Source organism: Suricata suricatta, chromosome 14 (genome assembly GCF_006229205.1).
Source record: "Suricata suricatta isolate VVHF042 chromosome 14, meerkat_22Aug2017_6uvM2_HiC, whole genome shotgun sequence".
Taxonomy (NCBI): Eukaryota; Metazoa; Chordata; class Mammalia; order Carnivora; family Herpestidae; genus Suricata; species Suricata suricatta.
Genome location: NC_043713.1, coordinates 77,333,842 through 77,354,173, shown reverse-complemented (window position 1 = coordinate 77,354,173; position 20,332 = coordinate 77,333,842). Strand labels below are relative to the sequence as shown.

Here is a 20,332-nt window from a genome sequence, read left to right as displayed (position 1 = left end):
TGAATATTGAGCTCTACTTTAAAATTAAGAATAATTAAGTAAACTCATTAAAAGGGGAAGAGACTGTCTTATCAGACTGATGCCTTTAGTTTTGAGATAGCTACCGTAAAGACATTTGCAGGAACAATTTGATCACAGGGCTGGTCATGAAATAAAGCACTTTTGGAGTCCTGACAATAAAACTGTATAATCTGCAAAGAAAAGACTTACCTTTTTCTTCTCTACTGGAGGAGGAAGAAGACAGAACAGAAAACAAGACAAACCAAACTGATGGGGAAGAAGCAGTCTTGAGAGTCCAGGAGACAGCCAACAAAAGGCGCCGCCCTGCTGCCCGACTCTCGCTCTGCCTCGCCCACCACCCACCTGGAGCAGGAGCAGCTGACTCTTTGGGCTGGATCCACAAAATCCCAAGGAGCAGGATGATTAGCAGGCTCTTCTTCAAGAGTTGGAGTTGACATCTGGCTCCTCCTAAAAGAGGTTAAGAAGGTGACTTGTGTAAACATGAGATGAGATTCACACCTCTAGGAGAAAAACGTTTTACAAGACCGAATACATTTGACATAGTATGTTAGCTAGCTGAGAGACAGCTCAAAGCAACTCAAGGCCGGGGCCGGGGCCCGGGGGGGGGGGCGGCGCAACTTGTTCTTCGCACTATAAGAAGCAGGATTCAAAATTAGAGTACACACATAGCAATTAAAACACTACCTTGCCTATTGGTTCTTGCTTTTTAAAAAGTCACCTAAATTTTGTAGAAATAACTGCAACTTTTAAAATTATCTTTTCACAGCATCTGTGAATTCTATGCCCTGGGACAGACTGTTTAAATCATCCTTAAAGCTCCTATATTTACTAGCATTTAAGGGCAGCACTCTACACTCATAATGTGAATTAAAGACAAGAAAAAAAATTACCTCTTACATGTCACCAGGAATTGGTGGCAAAAAGCAGTGTCCATTATTACACAGTGACAAGAAAGACACTGGGCAGTATTTTTGTACAGCTGATCCTGCTACAGCTGATGCTGCAAAGTGCTTCAGTGACGGCTCTGGAGGGAACTCCCTCCTCTCTATTCTCCCCTGCCTTTCCCGAGTGTCACTTCCCTGTTCTGGGCTGCTGCCACAAAGGGCTCTTAGGAGTAGGGAAGGTGATAGGTTAGTGGCGATAAAAATTAAAGACAGCAAATGACAGGAAAAGAAAAAGAAAATGTGAACTTGGATATCATCTAGGCATTGTTGACAGAGGTGAAAACACTTGTACCAACTGTTCTAAAGAAAAGGATCATTTTTAGTGACTAAAGATACCTTTGTGATTCTAGAACATGATATATAACCTCCCACTGCAATTATTTTAGATTTTATGTACTGTAACTTCTTCAGCAGCCTACTCTAGAACCAATTTACTGGGAAATGAATATATAGTATGAATTTCCTAAAAGTTAGATCCAAGTGACAGGTTTAAATCTGTATACAGAACTCTCAGTAGTAGTCACTGAAGAAACATTTAATTAATTTCTAAAAGGAGTGGAGTTCTCAGCAGTTACTGGCAAGAGCATCCATATTTATTCTGTTCTAGAGAATGAAGACTCATTTGTTTACTTTCCTCAGGCAAGAAAAGGGACATCTCAGTTATATCAAAAGGCATGTGAAAATATGCTGAATATGTTTACGTAAATCTGGATAAGCAGAATAGCATTTATCGACTACTGTTTGTTGTTCTCATTCGTGCAATTAAAATAATCACCGGCAGTCTCTTCTGAGAATCAATTCTTCCTCTTTTCCAGAAATGTGTTAAGGAAGGCAGGGATGGAGAGCAGGAGAATGGGTGGTAGGGGAGGAAAGGAAGCTAAGTCCCCTGGGGGAAAAAAAGAATATGCTTCCCCAAAGCAACCAACAGAAGCACAGCAGCTGGTAAACACCCCTCTGTCAACAGTTTCCTTCAGAGCTGTATTGTCATTTAAAACAGGCCAATGTCACAGAAAATGTGACAAAGGTCATTTCCCTTTGTAAATAGAAAACATTCAGAAATTGGTATTTGCAGGAAAACCAAACCCACTGATGACTGTCCTAAACCATCTGTGCAAAAAAAAAAAAAAAAAAAAAAAAAAAAAGTCAGATGAACCACTGTGCCAATCTTGAGATAATGAGAACTTCAAAAATTTCCTAAATAATCGAATTCAGTAAACATCTTTAATGTCCTTGCTTTGAATTTTGTGCTATTAAGTTCAAAAAAATGAACTACTAATCCAATGACCCCTCAGGTTTGGTCACACAGTGAGTGACACAATGTGATTGACACTCTTCATGTAGTAATCAAAGAGATGGTTACTGAACCATGATCCAGAAAGAATGCAGAAGTCATACTTGGACTGGGTTCTGTTGAGGATGCATTCCTTCCAGACTCGATGGACCATATGATTGTGGAGCTTTGGAGGAATCTTCCCCGATCGCTTTGGACTGTGCATAGTTATCATCCCCCCATCTTGGGAACCTAGGTGACTGACCGCGCTCTGCGTACCTCCACTCTCCCCTGAAAAAGAAAGACAATCTGGAATGTGAAAATTATCTGAAAAGGTCTCCTGGTACCTAGACTGCAAGCTTATTTAACAGAAATACTTTGTTGAAACTCGTATTATTCACGTAGATTTGTTCCTCCCTTCCCCACCCCGGCAATAACACTATCTGTAGCTATGAGCATAATTTGTATACTGGCACTTGGTACGGTTCTTAGTGTTCTCCCTGAAACAGTTCATCGCATCAACACTCATGCACCCAAGGGCGGGCCCATACAGAGGCATTCCTACTCTACAGATACTGGAGACAACTTACTTGTAAAAGCTCATACAGTAATGCTAAAAATGTAAACATGAATAGATTGTTTTAAATTTTTAAATCCTCAATGTAACAAATAAGTTTCAGGGAAGAACAAAACAGTAGAGGGAGCTTTATGCTCATTTAGCTTAATGACCGTGCAACTGTGCACAGTGCCCTGGGTAGGAGAAAAGAACTTAATGGCACAAAGCTTTTAACAAGGTCAAATTTCAAATTTGTCTGTGGAACTGTTTGTCCTTATGCCTGACACTATTTATGAAAGCTTAGTGCTAAAACACGGAAAGGGGTTGTCTCGAAATTCTGTATCAGGATTATTAACTAGTTTCTCTCTAATAACTCCACTTATTTTTCCCAACTATAGCTGGTGTGTATCCATTTCTTTTTATTATGCCCACTATCATTGCTGATAATACTGATTATTGGTTATGGGTATTTTACTACTTCTATCTCATACAAGAAGTCGATATTCAGTATTAGATTCTGATTCAATTACTTTCATCTATCTGACTTCATAATATAGCATGGGTTTTATTCTTAACAGAACTATGATCAAAACATCTTGACCGAAATAATCGATTTTAAGCACTCTAGAAATCTCTACCCTCATTTGAAAGATAAACACACAACCTTATACCACAAATTAATAGTCCTGATATCATTGGAACAAAACTGTTATAGCAGTTGAATGCTTAGGCTTAGCTCTATCTTAAAAAAAACAAAAACCAGTGTCAAAATGCTTACAATTCTAAGGAACTGAAGACTGCTTGTTCCCTATAAAACGTATTACTATATTACAAATGAAGTTAAAGGAGACAAGAAATTTGGTCTTTCATTACTTTCATCTTAAAAGTTCCCTGACTTGGTTTGTGGTACAAAATAATTCATTTCAATTTTATAATGGATTTTCAAATGCTTATTATAAAACTAGGGAAAGTGGAAAAGCAAACAGAAATAGAACACATAGCCCAGTGCCCCCCACCCCCCAACACCTTAGCTAAAGACATCATATGTCCTGGGCAGAATAAGGGGTCATTTATTAACAGAGAAGGAGAGGGGTGGGGAAAATAAAGCACAGTCTTTTCTGATTGAAACTGAGTTCACGTTTTTCAGTAGCTTTTAATGATTTAACTAAAAAGTGGATGATATCTCAAAGGGAATTAAATAAGACTTGTACTCCATGCTGTCAAATACATACTGAATACTGTTTCTCAAAATTATCTCTATAAACAGAAGGTGTAAGGTGATGTACCTATCCACATGTGGCATGAATGATTTCACCAAAACCAGCTGGCCCTCCTTCCCCTGCTAAGCTAGGAGATTCCTGGCCATTTTAGGGGGAAGGGGAACCCATTTTGTCCTATATGTAGGAAAACTTGTCAATGTGCAATGTTAGTCAACTACAGCCAGACAAGGCTGAGCAGGACCCTGGTGGAACACTAAGAGTCCTAAGCTACACTTCAACATATCATGATTATTATCACAATATGAAAATTTAGACAAATTCATCTTACAGAGATCCCAGGTGTTTTTAGTTAGTTGTTAGAAAGAGTACAGGCATCAGGGGACTTTTGTTTTACCCAGGGCTTAGCACAATGGTACACACACAGAGCCCAGGGGGAGCAATCTGAAGATCTACAGTGAGGAAGCCCACACTGAAAATCACCACAAACAAGACCTTGTGTCTCCGAACTGTGAGGTTCAGAGTTGTGGACTGGTAAGTCGCCAGGACATCATGCACATGCAGGCTTTCAATTTTACACTGAATACAAAGTTCACTAAGTACCAGGAAAAAGAAAAACAACCAAATAAACAAACAAAAGCTGATGACAACTTATGTAGCACAAGTGTTTAAAATTCAAGCTTCGAGGTGAAATGTGATCAACCTTTCAAAATACTGATAATTCTAGTCTTCTCTGTGATGATCTGTACAAGTGTTTTCCTCATTTTTCTTTGTTTTTTTCTTTTTGAATAAACACTGAGCAAATCCTTTCACAAGGGGTCATCCAAATTCCCTGCTGTGACATATTAGAGTCAGACATCATTTTTTTTTTTTTTTTAACTATTGTATTGCTCCTAAAGACAGGCTGCCCATTTCTACATCTCCCACACAATTTCTGAGTAACTCCTAGACAACACAGTCATGTGTGCCGGAGCTGGAGTTCTGAGTACTGCTTTCAGATCGCTTGCGCCACCATCTGTGTCCTGCTCTGCTGCTTACGGAGCACTGGTGAGTACATCCGCTAGTACGTGTAACGGCTCTGTGAAGTACATGACGTTTAACAGGGAAGGAAATGGAGGTTCAAGACAAGTATGAGAACTGAGTAAGGCCAGCTCATTGAGGAAAAGCTAAAGAGCCAGGTCTTTAAATTAGGAGGTGCACTCAGTCACAATGTCTATCCTTCTCCCCAATATATTCCTCAGCCATGAACGTTTACTGAAGATAGTCCACACGCCAAGCAGCATGCTAGAAACTCTGAAATACTGTCTTGTCTCATCTCATGAAAATAATCACGAAAGTGTGTATCATGCTTGATGGTCTGTTCTCAGTTCACCACCCACGACTTTATTTACTCCGATGCTTCTGCTAATGGGGCCTGCATTAAAAAGCCTATAAACGATCTTACTTCAGTTCAAGTCTGATGAGTATCCTTTTCTTACTGACTAGATTTCCAATTAAAATGAAGTCAACTACAACAACCAAAAAGTTAATACAGAAAATATACCACTCAACAAAGAAGGCAAAATGCTCCTAATCTGAACAATTTCTGATTTTTTCCATTAAGGAAATTCTTAAAATTTTCACATGTAACTAATGCTTATCATTAATGTAGACAGGTTACTGCCAGAACAAATTATTTTATTCAGAGCTCCTTGATGCCAATCTAACTTTAGAATATAATAAGGAAAGAGCCAGCCTAGACCTGTCCTCGGCTGGTAACAGTGAGCTGGGCACATGCTTCAGGCATTCTGACTCAGTGCTTTCCACTGTTTAAGGAAAAAAAGAGCAGCCTGCATCTTGTGCCCTGGTTTTGTGTAAAGGGATAGACGTGTGTACTGAACTTAAGAGAAAAGACTACACTGTCTGATTGGAATGGAGACTAACATGGCGCAATTAAAATTTTGGAAGCACGATAATTTTGTTTGTTGAAAATGTTCTTTCTCCATTTTGCAAAATTCCCATGTCGTGCCACTTCCACCTCCTCCACAAGGCGTCTCTCACCGTGAGTTTGCTCACCCGTTCCGTGGCCGGGGGATGACATAACCCTCTGTGCCGGCCTCCACCAAGGACGTGCCCGGGGTGCACTCACCTATCACGGCCTGTTCTGGAGAGGTGGGAGGGGTGAGCGGCATCCCACAGTTACTCGGGTCCTTGACGCTGCCCAGGCCCTGCTGCCCGACGGCAATATGGCCTCCAGCACCGGCAATGCTCTGAGGAACGGGGATGTCATTCTGAGAGATTAAAACAAATGCTGAAGGGTAGACCATCCGAACACCACCTGTAAGGAGAGAGAGCAAGGAGAGAGCCGAGCCTGAGACAACGTTCACACCAGGCTGTCAGCTCTCCGGTCCTAGAGGCCAGAGTCACAGCTCAGTTGTGAGAAGAAGCTCAGGAGGTGCGGCCATGAGGGACACGCTCCCTTCCTTCCTGGGTTACCAGTTGTTTAAACACGTGTGTCAACATTATGCGAACAGCGCTTGGAATACAGGGATCACTGGTGCTTCGGGCAAGATAATTACTCAGCATTTACCACTGTGTCAAGAGAATAAAAATAAGATGGGAAAATTATGGAGATTATTTTTGATGAATCTCAATGATTATCTTTTTAAATTAAGAAAGATGAAGAAGATAGAAGAAAGTTCTTCAGGCAAAATATTTTCTCTTACCGACAATTACTTCGACTGCCACAGGGAAATCATCATCATATCCCAACTCCTCTTCTTCTTTCAATTCTTCTTTCTTTTTCAGCACCATTGGGTAGAAATACTGCCATTCCTCAATCAACTTGCGGGTGGCGGGGTCTGACATCTTGTATGCCTGGCCTGTTAGCGTGCCATTTAAGCCATAAGGACTTACCAGTACTAAGGCAGGGAGGAGAAACATATGTTACAGAACAACTTCATAATTCCTACTTAAGTGTAATGCTGCATATGTGGTAATTTACGCTAAAGCATAGCATCACTTACTGGGTATCGCTCTATTTCCTGACTCCTTTTAAAGTCTGATTTTTTAAATTTCTCATTTTATTAACTATTACTTACAAGCCTCTCAACTTGCGTCAATTTTTTAAGGAAATCAAATGGGGAAGGTAAAAATATTATGAGACAGCTGTATCAACACACAATATATAAACTATCTATATATTGAAGCATATACACACCCATTTGATAATAGCCTACACAGTGCGAACACTCAATTGTTTATAACAAAAGAAAGCCATTTAATATATACACCCCCAAAACTTGCATAGAACTTGAACACTCTTCCCAGAGGTTCTGAGACCTCCTAAATATCTGCAGTATTTTAAAAATAAGATATCAAGAAAACTTGAAATAGCAAAAAAAGTCTTAATATACCAAGTCTGAAACATAATCCTTACTTATAATTTCAGTTATGACTGTTTTGAAGGTCTGTTGATGACATAACTCCAAATAAAATTTATTATACTCAAAGTAAAGGACTCAAAGTCCCTCTATCTTTCTCTTTTGGGATCTGACCTGATGTTATTTTCACTGAGCTAGACACAAAAAAGTAGTTCACACGACGCTGTATATAACCCAGCCAGTTTGTAGCCTTGGGATAAGGCTAACCTTTTCTGGGCATAAACTTGTTCTTACTCCTAATTTCTAAAATCTCAGCATAGTCATAAATGAGATGTTTTTTTCTTTGGATAGCTTTATTCTTTTTTTCTATCTAACAGCTAGTTGATGAAGCACACCCTTCAAGACAGAGATAGCTGTAGATATCACATACTCCTTGCTGCCTCTGCTGTCCTTCACTGATCCAAAAGGGATAAAAATATTCCAACCACCACAGTTAATCAGGGGCAGTGTTTCTGTATTAATATTTCTAGGTAATTCCACACCAATATGGTTAATTATGATCACTCTAATTATCTATAGGCCAATATCTGCCCTAAGAATGTACCTTCTCCATACCAATCATGGGAGATAAGCAGGATAACATCCCATTAAAGTCTTCTATGATTCAAGACATCAGTAACACACTAGAAAGACTTAAAAGTAAGTGGCCTACGGAGACCTGATAATGCTAATAGTATCTTTCCCAACTGAGAAGGTTAGTTACCTTCCCTCATGACTGGAACTCCCTGTTATTATCACAAATAAATGCTTCTATTTTCAGCCATAAAGTCTAGGATGAAGTTAGAAGGTCCTCAACACCTTCACAGTCAAGAAAACACAATATTTAACTATTTAATTCTGGGAATCCACAATATGCATAGTGTACAGTCCACGCTTTGAATTGTTTAGCAGTTCACATAGCAAAGATCCCAAATCAAATAATGATAAAGCATATAGTTTAAAATGTGTTACAAAGTAATGAGGGGGAGGCAATAATTAGGACACAGCCAAATGAGGATTAAATGTTCTTTTTTTACCTTAAAAAAAAAGGGCTCAGTTATCTTTAGGGCAAGGAACAGATGTTTTCATCAAATTAAATCAGAATCATTTGTAGGAAACCAAAAGGCAATCATAAATAATATGGAGGCTAAACTTTACTCATGATAGGTTAAGTCCATAAAAATATTTTAGTTAAATTCCTTAAAATATCAGTGTTTTTTAAAAATTACGTTGTGTGATATACTGAGACCACAGCAGACATCTCTAGTAAATTAGACTGAACCAAAAAAATTTTTCCAGATGATTCAATCTAAATTACATTTAAATACAGTAACATTTATAAAGCTATTCATAGAAAATTCTGAATTCAACAAAATTAAAGATTTAGAATTCATGGTTAGAGAAAAAAGGACATGGAGTTATTTTGGTGATATTGAGGTGCCTAGGAATTAATGAAAATATAACATTAAGTTGTATCACAACCAAAAAACTACAATCAATGCAGTCTTTAATTAAAAGAAAACAATAAAGATATTAACATCATTGAAAAAACTATGTGACTCCAGAAATTTGATTCTGGACGAAATTAAAAAAAAAATTTTTTTTTATGTTTTTTATTTATTTTTGAGAGACAAAGTGAGCAGGTGAGGGTCAGAGAGAAGAGGAGACGGAATCTGAAGACAGGCTCCAGGCTCTGAGCTGGCTGTCAGCATAGAGCCCGACACTGGGCTTGAACCCACGAACCATGAGATCATGACCTGAGCCAAAGTCGGACAACTCAACTGACTGAGCCACCCAGGTGCCCCAGATTCTGGATGACATTTTAAGAAGAGTAATTCAACAGTAATTTTCTGTAAGTCACTGCATGCCTGAAACCATGGAACAAACAAAACAATGAAAACCTTTGCTTGATACAATTTGTCAATTACTCATTGGATTCTATTTTTCAAATACTTATTGACCTCCTTTTGTTCTGAAGGAAATGCTCAATATTTTATTCCTTAATGAAACTTCACCGAAGACCATGTGTATGTGTGATAATCTATAAGCTTTCAGCAAAAAATTTGCAAGCTCTTCTTATGAAATGGTAGTCTTTCCTTTCTTCTTCAGAAGTTGACCCTTACGCTTAGCTTTAAAATGCTCATATAAGGTAATATTTCACTCTGCAAATCTCACTGGGTAAAGAGACGATCCACTTGGTGGGGCAGAGGTAGAAAACAGGGGCATCACCACTTACCCTGAAATGGAGCCGGTGAAGACTGAGCCATGTGTATATGTTCCTCATTGATCAAATAAATTGGCTGGTGTTGGGCAATCTCCACACTTGTGCACACATTACTTTCTCCATGAAGAAAGAATGTGAACGCGCAGGACAAATGCTCACTAAAAAAGAAACAATGAGAAACTCAACTCTACATTTTGGTAGGAAATGAGGGCTAGATACAGAAATTACAGATGGGATACAGCTTTTCTTTTATCAATCACCTAGCAAGGCTTGCATCTGTGGCTATTAATAGCATATACGTCTAGTTGATTTGAACAAATAATTGAACAATGACTATTGACAAACTAAAGATACCAGACAGTTACACTCCAACATGAAATTTGGAAAGCTATTGTACAGAATGCCTCTTGTTTCATTTGCATTAAGTGTCCTACACTAACTATGAACTCCTAAGGATAGAAAGAGAATCTTAACATTTTTCTATCTTCTGAACTGGCTTTTAACGAATTCTAGGGACGATGATAAAAACAGTTTTGTTTACATTTGGTATGATATAATAATAACATCAAATTTTACAAGCTTACAACATTGAACATGGTTAAAACTGTTCATCTAAAAATAGCAATTAAGGACACAGTTGTATATAAATTCCCAATATACAATTGCCAAGGTAATTCAAGTCTCTAAATGGGGTGGTAATTTTATACTTAATTTTTACAATTTCTCATCACAAAATTTTAATAAAGCATTCCACTTCTCCATTTTCCACACAATTAGCTAAAATTTGATAAAAATGATGTGTCTTGGAGAAAAATAATTTCAAAGTGACTACAGTAGCACATTCTTTCAAAGTTGTTAACTTTGGCCCTAAGCCAGTGATAATATCTCCATTTCTCAAGACAGCTCATAAGAATACTTGCCTGATGAACCAAAGTCACTGTAGGCCAGGCAACTCTCATCTAAAACATCATCTCCAAGATATATTTCTTCTCAAAACCTCTCTACAATACTATAAGCTGTATTTTGAGCACCATTCAAAACATTAAATTTTGCTTAGGTATAAAATTAAAATGCTTTAAGGAAAACTGAAATTAAAATGGTAACATTTTCATTCTGTCACATAGTGAAGTGCATATATTCTTCCTTGACAAGTGAGTTGAGATGACCTGAAAAGATTTTGTGTTCTCCTAGAATGTGAAGTTTTCATTAGTAGGAAACATCTAATCTTGATATTTAGCACAACATAATAAACTTGAAAGTAACTAAATTCTGTAAGAATTTTGAAAAATTTAAACATCCCCTTGATACCATACTTTTAGGTTTCAAGTTCACAAGGAGGAAATGATACATACAATTTAAATGTTCACAGGCATAAGACAGTATCGACTGTAAAAATGTATGATCCTTTATTTATGAAAATGACTTTAGAAACAGATCATCCTCAACACACATTATGCCTGGCACATAAGAACCAAAATACAAACGTATTGCTTATAGACTGGTTAATTTTCCATCTATAAACTTCAGGGGAGGGGTCTATCATGCCTATTGTCCCATGTAGTTTAAGAGTGTGTTTATAAGACAACTGGTTAGAGTTACAGATACTGGCTGCAGCACAGATAACACGTGCTCTATTCCACTGATTCCCAACTGTGCATGAGAAGAAATGCAACCAACATTTCTCTATCAATTAGTTAAGATCAAAGAATGAGACAAGGAGCCTAAAGAGACAAAACACGGTCCTTGTCCTCAAGGAGCATCTACATAAGCTAACAAAAGACTGATATGAATGCACATCAATAAAATAAAGCCAGACACTAATACAGAAACAGAAATAAAAACAATATACCATAGGAAGGCTAAGATGTACTATTTTTCCAATACAGAAGATCTGAGTGCTTCAAGAAAACAAGAACAAGTGAAAAGAGGATTTCAGTAACAGAGAGAAAAGAAAATGAGAGCGGGCATAAGGCAAGGAGTAGATACTGTTACAAGAACAGCATGCAGTTTGGAAATTCCAAAGGGGTTAAAGATGTGACATGATGGGAAGGAGTTCCAAAAAGAAGTCAGAGGTCACACCGTCAGACAACCGCTAAGTTAACTTCACCCTTCTGATCACAGTTTCCTCATATGTAAAATCAGCTGTGAGCACAAACTGCTGACCCCTCATAGATTCTGATTCAGGAGGTCCAGGGTAGGCCCCAAGAATCTGCATTCCCAAGTGATGCTGCTGCTACTCCCAGCACAAGGACCAGACTTTGAGAACCAGTGAACTACATTCCTCTCCAGTTACACAGTTCAGGTGTTTCTTCCAAGAATACATGACACAGGAGGGCAGGAATGACAACCATGATATTAGAAAGTAGAACCCCCTTTGACCTAGCAATACCACTTCTAAGACTTTATTCTGTAGATGAAGCTATTGCACAATTATGGACTACAGCATTGCTTGTAATAAATAGTGAAAACAGCAACAATGCCCATCAGGAAAGAAATGATAAGCTAAATTATGATCTATGATTCATCCCTACAAAGTAATACTGTGCAACCACTTAAAAGAAAACGATCATACTGATACGTGGAAACCTCCAACCTAAACTCATAAATGTGAGGGGGAAAACCAATATAGTCCCATTTGTATAAAAATGGGCACGGGTGGGGGGAATATAGCATACACAATTTGCTTATGCTGCCGTAAAATTCCTCTGAAAGGATACACTTTAAAGCCCTAATAATCCTGGTTGCCTTTGGGGAATGACACTGCGTGACTGAGGGAGAAAGAGGATTCACAATTCTTATTCTTTTTGGCTTTTGAATGTGGGGCCATATGTCACACAGAGAGTAATGGAGATAAGATCTGAAAGAGGCCCCTGCCTCCTGTCCTTGTGCAGGGTGCGTGCTGGCCCAACTAGAGGCATGCACTAGAGGAATCCGTGGTGTTTCATCTTGTCATATTAGGCTCTTAGTTGAAGCCTGCTGAGATCATCTTTGATTCTGATTCTGTTATCTAACGTACTGGCTATTTGATCAGCAAGCCATCAATATCTTTATCCATGTCATCGCTAAAAATGGTGAAAAAGACTACAATGAGAATAGAATCCTGTGTCATTTTATCAGAAAACTCCCAAATTACAGATGCACTGGAGTGCGGCCACCCATTCACTATTTCTTGTCTACAAAGGATACTCTGAAAGATTATGTCAAATCTCTGGATAAAATGCAGATACATAACAACTGTCATATTGCTCTGATCTAGACATTTGTCTAAAAGGAAAATTCAGGTAGTCTGATACAAAAGCCAACCCTCCTCATTTTACCGATGAGAAAACAGGGTTTAAAAGTCTGGCTTGCTAGTGACATTCTTAGAGGCACAACTGGAATTTGACTTGAAATTTAATGTTCTTTCCTGTAGCCAGCCTGTCTGTAAATGGGAATATTAGTGTATATCCCCATCAACTTTTACTTTTACTTAAGCAGAAGGAGATCAGATATATGAATAAACAATCAAACAAAGGGCTCTACAAAAACAATTATAGATATGTTAGATAGTGTTACTATAGAGTCAGGAGGTAAAACTTATTATAAGCACCATACCTGTTTCTGCTTCTTCTCACCCATCACCTACTTTTAACCTAAATCATTACTTACTCAGTTTCATCTATTTCATATAATTTCATCATGTGTAAACTGAAAAGTGTTTTAGAGGTGATCAAGCTCAATGCATTTCTAATTTAGGGAGAAGACTATGGTCCAAAGTCAACTGGTTTAGAGCACAGTTGGGTTAAGAGTTCATTCACCCTTTCTTAATATAGTGTTCATAGTACTTTCATGACATTCTACTTCCAATCAATGCTACATTCACCAGCACAGAATACAGTTACTTAGCAGTGTGATCACACAGTGTATAACTTACACCCGCCCCTGCATCATTTCCACTAACCCCCTAAAGCTGTGGACCACAAGGTATTATTAAATGAACACAGTGTACCAGAAACACTAACTTGCCTCAGTCATGCTGAAGTTGGAGTCTCACCCTATTCTCTTTGGGCATTCCACTGAACACAAATTCCGAGCCTTCTCAACTCCATTTAGTTCCCACTCTTCATTTAGTAAATCAGGTCTGATTCAACCAATTCTTCATTTAATCTCGACTATACCTTAAACATGCCTGTAGTTACACTTACCCCACTCTTCCCCAGACTCCCAGAGGACTGCATGTCGCCTTTCCTTGGTAAATGTACTCCCGTACTCATCCTCTTTCCCATTCTTGAACAGTCTGTATTTCTTCCTCTTCACTTGTTCCAGGTTCCTAAGCCATTAGACACCTTCTCTTGACCCATGCTACTCTTTCAGGGGTACTGTCATATATTACTCCCCTGTTCACTAATATCAAATATTCAATAAGTAAAATGGTCAGTATAATAGTAGTATGAGTAGTAATAACACTTAAATTATCTATAAATAAATAAATTTTGTGCTAAAAAGGAAATAAGGTACTAAGAAAATAATGGAGGGTGCTATTTTAGAAAAGGATGAGCCAGGGAAGAGCTTCTATGAAAAAAAGTAGAGCACTTAAACAGGCTTGATTTTGGGGTGCCTGGGTGGCTCAGTCAACTCTTGGTTTCAGCTCAGGTCATGATCTTATGAAGAAAACCAGAAGTCCAAAACCCCAGTAACGAGAAAAATACATAAACTTGAGTATATATGCTGACTTTCCAAAAATAGTCTATTCACTTTCCAAGAACACATGTAAGATGTACCAAAATGGACTAAGTGGACATAAGACAAGTCCTAAATTTCAAGGATCGGATATCACACCGACAATACTTTGTTTAATCATAGTGCAATGTAGTTAGTTAGAAACCGGTTTGGAAACTTAAGCATGCATTCCCTAAATAAATCATGGGTTACAAAGAAAATCACAATGGAAATCACAAAATATTTAAAACTAAACGACAATGAAAATAATGTCAACATCTGCAAGAAACAGTGCTTAGAGAGTAATTTATATTCTTACATGCTTATAAGAAAATATTAAAATGAAATAAGCATTCAAATCAAGACGTAGAGGGTAGGGCCAAAAAGCTCAATGAAAACAGAAAGGTGAAAATAAGACAAAAACACTTATTAATAAAATAGGAGGGAAAAGGCTGATCAATAGAAAGTATTACCAAAAAACTTGTTCTCTGCGCAAACCGCAGGGAGACAAAGCAGTAGGCTGGCTGCTCTGGGGGAGGTTGGGGGGTGGGGGGGTGCCTGTGCAGGGGAGGAGCCTGGAGGAGGAAGTAACCAGAGGGAGGAGGAACGTTTTGATGATAAAAATGCTATATGTAACTCTATGCCAAGAGATCTGGAACACATGATATGGATAATGTTCTATAAAAATAGAAGCTGTAAAAATTTTTTTGAAAAGAATAACTAAGAAATTCACCCACCCAATTCAACACCAGCTTAGAAGGTTTTATAAAACTCTCAAGAAACAATCAGTCTTTCTTTTAAAATTGTTTCAATAAATGATAATTAAAATAAAGCCTCCCACATCTTTCCTTTAGACCTATACAGCTTTGACAGTAAAACCAGAAAAAATTAGTTACAAAAAGAGAAAGTCACATGTAACCATTTCACTCCAAAACAGACACAAAACTACTAAACTAAATAATAACAAATTGAATTGAGAAGTGATCCACAGATCTATAATACCACCAAGTGGGGTTTATGTTGCAATAAAGGAATGGATTAACATCAGCAATGTGTAAGCGTGATACAGTACATTAACAGACGAAGGAGAAAAATCAAAGAATCCATCTCAACACAGAGAGGAAAAAAAAGCATGTATTAAAATGTTCAAAATTCAATAATCATTATTTATAAAATAAACTCTCAGCAAACTGGGAGATGAAAGTAACTATCCAACTTAAACAGACAAAGCAATCGTGTTGCATAATGCTAAAACTTTAGAAGAATACTCTATAAAATAAAAAGTCTAAGAAAGGCAAGACAAGGATATCTCCCCTTAGTGCAACACTGCACTGGATGTCCAAGTCAATGCAGTAAGAGAAAGAAGTATAAAAATCAGAAAGGAAGAGGCAACCATACCTTTGCAGATAATGTAACTCAGATTTTTTAAATGCAGACTACAGATAGATAAACAGAAGTCAACAACACAGTTCTTAAAGTTGGTAGACCCAAGATCAACAACTGTTGTGTTCTTACATGCCATTTACAAAATATAATGGGAAAAAAATACTGCATTAGCAACACCAATGAAAACCAAAAGGTACTCAGAAAACAAATTAATAAAAGATATGTTAGGCTTCTATGGAGAAATTTACAGAACAGCCAGTTTGAAGAATATAAAAGATATAAACTCTTGGGTCGCGTGGGTGGTTTTGTCGGTTGAGCATCTGACTTCAGCTCAGGTCATGATCTCACGGTTGGTGGGATTGAGACCCGCGGCAGGCTCTGTGTTGAGAGCTGAGAGCCTGGAGCCTGCTTCAAATTCTGACTGTCTGTCTGTCTGTCTGTCTCTCTCTGTGACTCTCTCTCTCAAAATTAAACATTAAAAAAAATTTTTTTAAGGCAGAAACTCTTTAGAAGACAAATCATAAACCTAGATATGATGTCTGTATCATAAAGATTACAATTTCCCCCAAATTGATCCATAAATTCAATGCAATTCCAATCAATCTGATTCTCAAAGGTATACAGAAGAACAAAGGGTCAAGAATAGCCGATACAATTCTGAAAACAAACGAAGCAACAGACTTAGCAGTATCAAGATTTACTATTAAACCACAGTAATAACAACAGGGTAGTAATGACTCAAGAATAAAGGGAACAGGGAACTCAGAAGCCCATCCTCCAAGGGCTCCCCATCTTACAAAGTGTAAAAGCCAAGAACATAGCCCCAGTTACCTTTCTGACCAAACTGCCCATTGCTCCCTTCCATTCTCTCCATTCCAGCCCAATACAGCCTCTCTGCTGTTCCCCAAACAAGCCCATCACAATTCCCCCTCTCGACCACTGAACATTACTGCTTCCTCTACATGGAGCTCTCTTGCTCCCAGCTATCAACAGGGCTCTCTCCCTCACTTCCTACAAGTTTTGCTTAAATCCCATCTCCCCAGCAAGGCTTATCCTCACCATAAAAAGGTACAACTCCCTGTAACTCTCTTGTCCTCTATCCCCTATAGCATTCATCACATTCTCATAGTATCCAATGCTCAGAAGCACTAAGAACCGCCTTGTAAACTGTAATGCTCCCTCTATGTTATCTTCTTACTACAGATATTAGAAAGGAAATGAGATACAGCAGTAGACAGGAGGGAATGAGGAAGGGAGAGAAAATAAGTAAAAGAAGAGAGGCGGGAAGAAATGGGAAGAGAACGAAAGGAGAAGGAGGAGGGAGAGGAAGAGGAGGAGAAGGTCACGGGATAGGGAGAGGAGTTTCTCGAGTCTACATGGCAATGTGTGTGTTTATTATGTAATTTTGCCTCAGAGGTTTGAATGAGTTTTTTTTTTTTTTTAAATCACATTCAAGGGCACCTGGGTGGTTCAGTCAGTTAAGTGTCGAACTTTGGCTCAGGTCATGATCTCATGATACATGGGTTTGAGCCCCGCACTGGGGCTCTCTGCTAACAGTGGGGCCCGTTTCAGATCCTCTGTCCCCCTCTCTGCCCCAACCCTGCTCATTGTCCCACTCTCTAAATAAATAAATAAACTTAAAAAAAATCACATTCAAGATTATAATTACTCTTTTGGAAAACACTCATATTATGGACTTAATAGGGGGTCTTTCCTATGCCTTTAGCATTTGCCACTTGTTTTATTTCAAAAAATCAACAGGTGAGAATTTTGTATAAGAGTATAATAAATGCTGGAATAATTGTTTTATGATTAATAAACAACTGGTCTTGTATCATATCTGTGTAGGTTATTCACAAGAATGTCAGTGTACATGTCCTAGATAAACACTCCTGGTGAGATAAAGAACACTACTGCAATTTATTAAACTATTTTCAAAATCTAAAATTAATTCCTACTTCAAATATGTAACATGATTTAGGGAGGCTAATTAAAGCTCAAAGGCCTTTTAAACTTCCTCTTCCCCCACCTCCTTTTTTCTCCCCTCTTCCCTCTTTGTTCTTCTTTATCCTTCCCTCCTTTCCTCTCCTCCTTCCATCTCTCCCCATGATTCTAATTTTGCTCTTTCTTCCTCTCCCTCTTTCCTCCCTCCCTCCCTACCTCTCTCCCCATCAAGTGCTTTATTGTATCTCACCTGTGCTGCAAGTGTATCCCCAAATATTTCTTCGAGTGTCTGTAACTCTCTATTCTAAATTTCAAAGACCTATATCTTTCAGATAAAACTAAGAGAGAAACCACCAAAATAATCTTGTTTCAAAGCAACAAGGGCATATCTGTAAGCAGTCAAAGGAACTATCTCCTACCTCACACTGGAGCTTCTCTAGACATCAGAGTTTTAGGCACCATATTTCTATTTCTCTAAACTAGGAATCACCCATCCACACACCCACCCATCGACCCATACATATGGAAACGGTTTTGGAGAAATCTCTTCTACTGCTTAAGTGTTGAACAAGCTGAACATAAACAGATTCTCTCCTGGCAGTCGGTGCCAGGAGAGCATGAACAAGAGAATGTCCCCTGTCAGCACTGGTCTCCACTTACCCCACTGGCCACTCCTCTGGCCTCCGCCTCAGGACTGGGCACTTCTTACTGCGCATGCCGAGCTGCTTCCTACGTTGGTGCTGTGCTCTTCTTTTGTCTAGAATAAACTTCCCCTACCGGTCACCTACTTAGCTCCTCCCAGAAGCCGTCTTTAAGGCGCCAGAGCAGGCCAAATGCCCCACATGCCTCTGCGCACGTCTCAGCCAAAGCACTTTCAGATCAGTAAGTTTTACATCTAGTCCATCTGACTAAATTTTGCGCGGGCAGAAGTCACATTTTAGCTATCGTTTTGGACCCTTGACATGGTATTTGGCATGGGGCATGCTGCATTAATACTTAATTGAGTTTGTGATATTTTATATCTTTCCTCCAAAGTTTTTTGGCATTTTACCAGGTGACGCAGAAACAAGCCTGGAATTGTGAGCTGGAAGACAGGAGTGAAAGCTATGACTCTCCAGCCAGGAATACATCAGGTGACACCTTCCCATGGCCTTGAGAATTTCTGATGAGCCTTCTAACTGTTCTTCTGCAGGGAGCCTACTCAGGGCTACACCACTAATGGCTGTGGAGTATAATACAGTGCGAGTCTCTTTGGGGCCCAAGGTAGTTTATACTCTCCGGATGAGAAAAGAGACTAGCACAAAATAAATAAGGATTAGACATATAGGTCAACTCTACAAATGCCACTGAAGAATTCTGTTCCTTTACTCCATTATCCATCCTAAGTACTATGGCCAAATCAATCCTTCTAAAACACATGTGTAATAAAAATCCATACTACTCAATCCCATGTTATAGTCCCCCACTGCCCAAAGGAAATATCTAAACCCCTCTGTCCTCTGTCCAGGCTTTCCTTATTCTAGCACAGTCTACTTCTTCTTTTTAAGTAGTATTTAAAACCCTATTTCCATGTATAAACTCTCAGTGACAGCCAGTTTGGAATGGTTAATGCTCTGTGCATCTCTCACATGCATCCCTGTACCTCCACATAATTTCCCACTCCTTCATTCTCCTTAAATCCCATTTCTCAAAGTCCAACATCACTTCTCCTTTGTCTATAGCGCCTTCTCATATTAGCTCTTTCCACAGAGACCTCTTCCTGCTCCCAGAGTGCTCACCTCCTTTGGCACCCATGCTATCAGAAGAACTTACCTAATCAACAAACATTTACTAAGCACATCTATCTGTCTTGTGCAAGACGCACTGCTAGATTTACGAATATGGAAATAGGCAAGGCCAGAATCAGGCCTTGGGTATATTATAGTTTCCTAAGCAAAGTACCTAAAAACTTTAGAGCAGCAAAAATAGTAATATAACATTATTGCACTGGCCTGCATACGGAGCAAGAGCCCAAAGATGTCAAAAGGTGTAGCAATATGAAGATGGAGAAATTCTGTAGGATATCTCAGTCAAAATGTTATACTTTAATATTAAATTTAAAATCCTTTCATCATATAATTATAACATCTTATATCGGTTTGTATCCTACACAATCTTAAAGAATTATCAGTTTATAAAAGAATGACATGAACCCGTGGGAATGAGGGGAGGTCTAGGGGAAAAAAAGTTTTCCTACTATTTATAAAACATTATGTGTTCTATCTTACTGTTATAATTGGGTTAAATTCTCTATTCTCAGAAGTCCAATAAGTAAAACTACATTCCAACAAGAAAAGAAATGTGGCCGGACTCTCTCCAACATCTTTCACTACATTAATTTGTGTGTGCAAGGCTCCCATCGTCCCATCCATTTCCTTCCTGGGACCTGTCATAATCCGCAGTTACCTATGCTGACGGTCCCCTCCCACCGTGATGAAAGCTCCCTGTGGCCTCTGTATTCCAGGAACCTAGTGCAGCTCATGACACACAGCACTTAATAGTCACTGACTGAATGAATGCAGTTTTAGTCATAACCAATGATTAAGTTACTTTCCTTCAGAAATTTCCATCTTGAGGAGCACAAGAACAGCTGACGCACACAGAATATTTTTAAAGTGGGGGAAACTTTAAT

At 38.6% G+C, this 20,332-nt stretch overlaps 1 protein-coding gene across 3 annotated transcripts in view; it reads right to left on the bottom strand.

Moving 5' to 3' along the window:
• The window catches only part of MED13L (mediator complex subunit 13L), a 291,102-nt gene that overhangs the window by 51,199 nt on the left and 219,571 nt on the right, over positions 1 to 20,332 (bottom strand). For all 3 annotated transcript variants that reach the window (XR_003902583.1, XM_029922323.1, XM_029922324.1), the window contains exons 5-9: positions 9,646 to 9,791; positions 6,714 to 6,908; positions 6,137 to 6,325; positions 2,361 to 2,526; positions 364 to 468 (exon numbers count right to left, since the gene is read on the bottom strand). Coding sequence is in view for 2 of the 3 variants with exons in the window: in XM_029922323.1 (XP_029778183.1) it covers positions 364 to 468; positions 2,361 to 2,526; positions 6,137 to 6,325; positions 6,714 to 6,908; positions 9,646 to 9,791 (801 nt within the window). In the remaining variant the exon portion in view is untranslated. The remainder of the gene's footprint in view (positions 1 to 363; positions 469 to 2,360; positions 2,527 to 6,136; positions 6,326 to 6,713; positions 6,909 to 9,645; positions 9,792 to 20,332) is intronic.